Here is a 4,703-nt window from a genome sequence, read left to right on the forward strand (position 1 = left end):
ATCATTGTTGTGGTTAATTTGGTCCTGTAGAATAAAATTGATTATTTTAATTAAATAAGATAAAATATCACATATAAATTATAATTATTTTATTTTTTTCATAAAAATTAAAAAAATTTATTCCAAGCGATTTTTTAATCCCAATTAAAATAGTTAAAAAATTATTTTTTCCCCCGTAAAAATAAAAAAAACTATTCCAAACGGAATTTTTTTAATCTTAAATTAAAATAGTTAAAAAGCCTTAAAAGAAGGTTAATAAACACGTGTCTCGTCCAGATTGCAGCTCCCATTCCTCTGATCGAGATTCTACACCGTAACTCCCCTGCGACCGCACTCTTCCTTCGATCCATTTCTGAATCACCCATCATCTCTCTCGATCAGTCGCAACTGTACCGAAGAAGAACCAGACCCCAGAGAAAGAAGAAGATGACTGAGGCCACGATAAGGAACAAACCGGGCATGGCGAGCGTGAAGGACATGCCCATAGTGCAGGACGGTCCGCCGCCGGGCGGCTTCGCTCCGGTCCGGTTCGCCCGGCGGATCCCCAACAAGGGTCCCAGCGCCGTCGCCATTTTTCTCACCACTTTCGGCGTCTTCTCTTGGGGCATGTACCAGGTCGGCAAGGGCAACAAGATCCGAAGGTCCGAATTTCCATCATCGTCTCTCTCTCTCTCTCTCTCTCTCTCTATATATATATATATATATTGTTTTATGTGTGTCTCATTGGATTGTATGCATGTATTGTGTGTATTTGATTTTGACTATAGTTATTGAAATGGGTGTTACTGATTTGGCATATCAAGATTGAGACTTGAGCTTGTAAATTTGGGTTTTTGCTAATTTTATGGAATGAGCCCTAGAAATGGGGGAAAAAATATATTGCTGATTTTGACTTTAACTGTTTCCATTTCTTACACTCCGTTTGGATTGAGTGGTTTGGTGAGAAAAGAAAAAAGAAACGAGAGAATGAGATTTCTCACTATGTCTTTGGACGATTAATGAGGTGGGTAATGGTGAGAAATTGTGAGAAAGCTAAATCACACCGAGGTATGTTTTGTTTCTCGCTAAAAGTGGTGATATTTGGTGAGAAACCAAGCTTCTTTTCCTTGAAAGGGGATTTGGTGGGTTGGAGCCCCCTCGTTACGCTATGTTTGGTTGGAGGATTTGGGGAGGGATTTGGAAAGGGATAGAGAAAATGTGTGTGAAATTGGGTGAAATATAGGTATATTTTATTCACGTTTCACCAACCTTTTGTCATTTTTCTTTGCAAATCTCTCCTCAAATCTCCCAACCAAACACAGCATAAGTGACATTTTTTTTTGGGGGGTGGAATGCTGATCTCTGTGTAGGAATCTTTATGTTAATTAGGGTGGCATGTGCAAAAGTGATGAGAAACTAGGACCATGTTCTTTTACATTGTAGAGTGGCAAGAGAGTTATGGGACTTGAGCTTCTTGATATTTTGGATGTCTTAGGCTTTTTCCGGAGTGGTGAAATTCATGCATGTGTGGAGGGGCAGGTGTGTGGGGAAGAGATTCAAGAAGAAGAGCATGGCTTTGTTGATGATTAGACTGAACCTGGATCAATTTCTTGACTTCGTGTATGATTTAGTTTGTAAGGTGCATATGGTTTTGTTGGGTCCTTTGTGGCTCGAGTTTAGGTTTAACGCAATGGTAAAATCTTGGCCTAATAACCTTGAGGTTATGGGTTCAAGTCTCAGGGCAGCCACTTTGTGCACTATGCCAAAGGTTAGGTGTGTACCTAATCTTTCCCCCCCAAACACACATTAATGTGTACTATTTGGGCGTTGTTTTTATATTTAATTGCTTTGTTTGATGAATATTGAATGATTGTTGACTTGCTGTTTGGTTTTCTTTTGGAGGGCCATATTCTCCACACCCCCACCCGCGCCGCCATCCCCCATGGCGAGTTAGCCTCCTCCTTTCCCTTTTTTATGCATTTTATTTCCTTTAATTTTTTGTTTTATTATATTCATGGCTTTTGTAGTTTGTAGATCACTGTTGTACAGAACAAATGCCCTGTGTGCATCAGTGATTTATTTTATTTTTTCAATAGCCAAAGTTCTCTCTCTGCTTGGCATCTTTCAGAAGGTTCTAAACCTCACTTCGGAGCATCCGGGAGATAAATACAAAGATATATCTTATTATGCATGCTTTAATAACCCTTACCTAATGTAGTGTTGCTATAGTTTTTATTATTATCTATTATTTAGTTTTTTTAGTTTTTTTTTTTTCTCTTCCCTTCAGTGAAGTATTCTGAATTCTGATTGCATCCATTGCTAGATGCATCTTTCTTAAATTTGATTGTGTCCACTGGTAGATGCACCTATCTTGAATGAAATTCAATTTTTGGTCTAATCAAATACCCAATACTTCACTTGTGAAGGTGTTAGGCTGTACTTATAAATGAAGTTGCAGCAAAGGTGCTACTTCTTTGGTGTTTCAGGAATCATTCTCCATTTGTGCTGGGGTACCTTGACACCATAATACCTATCTATTTTATGATGAACCGATCGCCTATCATGGAAAGATTGAAAATGCTGTGAGGCTGCTCTCCTTATAGAAGGCATCAATTGCCTTGAAGAGTTTGAGACCAATGGGCTGATCAAAAAAAAAAAAAAGTTTGAGCATAATGGATATGATTTTAAGCTTTTCTAACAAGATGGTCCCACACACCAATGGTAGAGGCATTTAGTTTGTGTTGCTTATGTATATATTTGATATGTAGCTATCTAGAAAATAGCTGTGTTTTATATTTCAGGGAAGGTACACTTCTTAATTTAGGCTGCAAGTTTGGTAGATGGCCCGTCCTGATTACTTTTCATCTTCTACTCATAGTAGACACTCTCGAGTCTAGTATTGGCAGGGAGGGAATGGAACTATGACGGTCTGTTAGAGTTTTCCCGGAAGCTGCTGTTCTGCTTCATTAGTTTTGTAACTTTGCTACGATTGTACGAAACAAGTTCAAAAGGTGGTGAAAGTATATCTGTTAGGTTATTGTGCTTGCCATTGCCAATTTCTAATCGTCAAAATACTTCTTCCTATTGTCACTCCTTTTCATTGGGGATAATTAATAAAGTCATTCATGTATGATATGCTCATAATATCTCATTTATTTAGGGAGCTTAAGGAAGAAAAATATGCTGCGCGCAAAGCTATACTGCCCATGCTTCAAGCTGAAGAGGATGAAAGGTAATCTTCTTTTCAGTGTATCTATCCTTCCAACCCATCCCCATCATATTCAACTAACTGCACTAACTTGAACACCTTTCTTTTCCTTGTATGTGTGTTTTATTTTATTTATTTTTTATTTTTTATTTTAGATTTGTGAAAGAGTGGAAGAAGTATCTTGAAGAAGAGGCAAGAATAATGAAGGATGTGCCCGGGTGGAAAGTTGGTGAAAGTGTCTATAACTCTGGAAGATGGATGCCTCCTGCAACCGGTGAGCTCCGTCCTGATGTCTGGTAAGATGTTTGGTGTGTTTTGAACACAGAAAGTCGTGCATTGTTAGCCGCCAAAAGCTGGTCTGTTTCCCTTCTTGCGAGTTTGTTGGTCTCCTTGACATTATCCTCCTTCAAGGTGAATAAAAATGTTTTTGAAAAACTCTGTTCACATGTGATGAAATGATAAAGCACTACTCTCTTATTAATACCATTGTCTACTTTTCTATTTACCTTAAAAAAGTTTAGGATTATGGAACCTTGTTTGTGCCATATTTTATGCGAAAATGGTGTGATGATGATGATAAATCTTCTTTTGTCTACATACCGCTGGGAAGCTGAGACAATTGTGTGTTTGCTCTTTAGTTGTGATTAATAAGGAGTTTTATTTGGTAGCAAATTTTCAACTACCAAATTGATCTTGATACTTTCCTTCAATAATGCATGTCGATGCCATCTATGAGTTATGTTTATTAGGGGTGATCATAGTTTTCAATCTTGAAGCAAAAAATTGAAACAATCGAGGCAGAGAAAACAAAATGGTAAGATAAAGATGATATATCATTTAGAGGCATGAGAGATAAGCCAGAGAGTGACTGAGTTCTAGTAGTTTTAACTAGATTTTGATGAAGTGAGTTTATAAGTTATTACACAATTGTAACCCAGTCATTCATCTTAGTCCGCTTCGCATTATTGTTGCTAATATAAAAACCATCCGGCCTTGCAACCAGTAACACTTCAAATTTGGTTGTTGATCAACTTGACAATAGTTGATGGACAGTCTGCTGTTGTAAAAATCAAAGACTCTGCTTGGAACCCCAATAGAAGTGGCAGAAGTAGAGAGTGTTTCCAATGAAATTGCGATCGAATTTCCAATAAAGTTCCTGACCAGTTGTCAGGATATGTGTACCCAGATCGTTATTTTTAGATTGTCAACAAACTTGCAATGGTGAGGGAGTGTTTGGGACCTCGCTAATTACATGCATCTCAACTGAGGGGGTGATTCTATCTCCATTCATCTCAGCTTAGCCGGTGAGGCTATCTTCATGCACACAGTGTGTTGCAAACAAAGTTAGATGCCAAGATAAGAAACAGAAGGGACAGTTTGGTCATTGTGAAACTGATATTGTCAAAATTATGTTGATATTATTTAATGTACTTTGCTTCCTTCCTTAGAATCTATGTGGATTTTGGTTGTTCATGTTTGGTTACTAGAATCTATGTAGATTTTGGTAATTCATGTT

The 4,703-nt window shown here is 37.8% G+C and overlaps 1 protein-coding gene across 1 annotated transcript; it reads left to right on the top strand.

The window, feature by feature from the left end:
• Nucleotides 1–251: 251 nt before the first annotated feature.
• LOC114285384 (NADH dehydrogenase [ubiquinone] 1 alpha subcomplex subunit 13-B) lies at nt 252–3,897 on the top strand. Its single transcript, XM_028228425.2, has 3 exons — nt 252–641; nt 3,140–3,211; nt 3,343–3,897. The coding sequence occupies exons 1-3, from the start codon at nt 427–429 to the stop codon at nt 3,485–3,487; spliced, it is 432 nt and encodes a 143-aa protein (XP_028084226.1). The 5' UTR covers nt 252–426; the 3' UTR covers nt 3,488–3,897.
• Nucleotides 3,898–4,703: the final 806 nt, after the last annotated feature.

This window comes from Camellia sinensis, chromosome 6 (genome assembly GCF_055761805.1).
Source record: "Camellia sinensis isolate YWXY chromosome 6, ASM5576180v1, whole genome shotgun sequence".
NCBI lineage: Eukaryota > Viridiplantae > Streptophyta > Magnoliopsida > Ericales > Theaceae > Camellia > Camellia sinensis.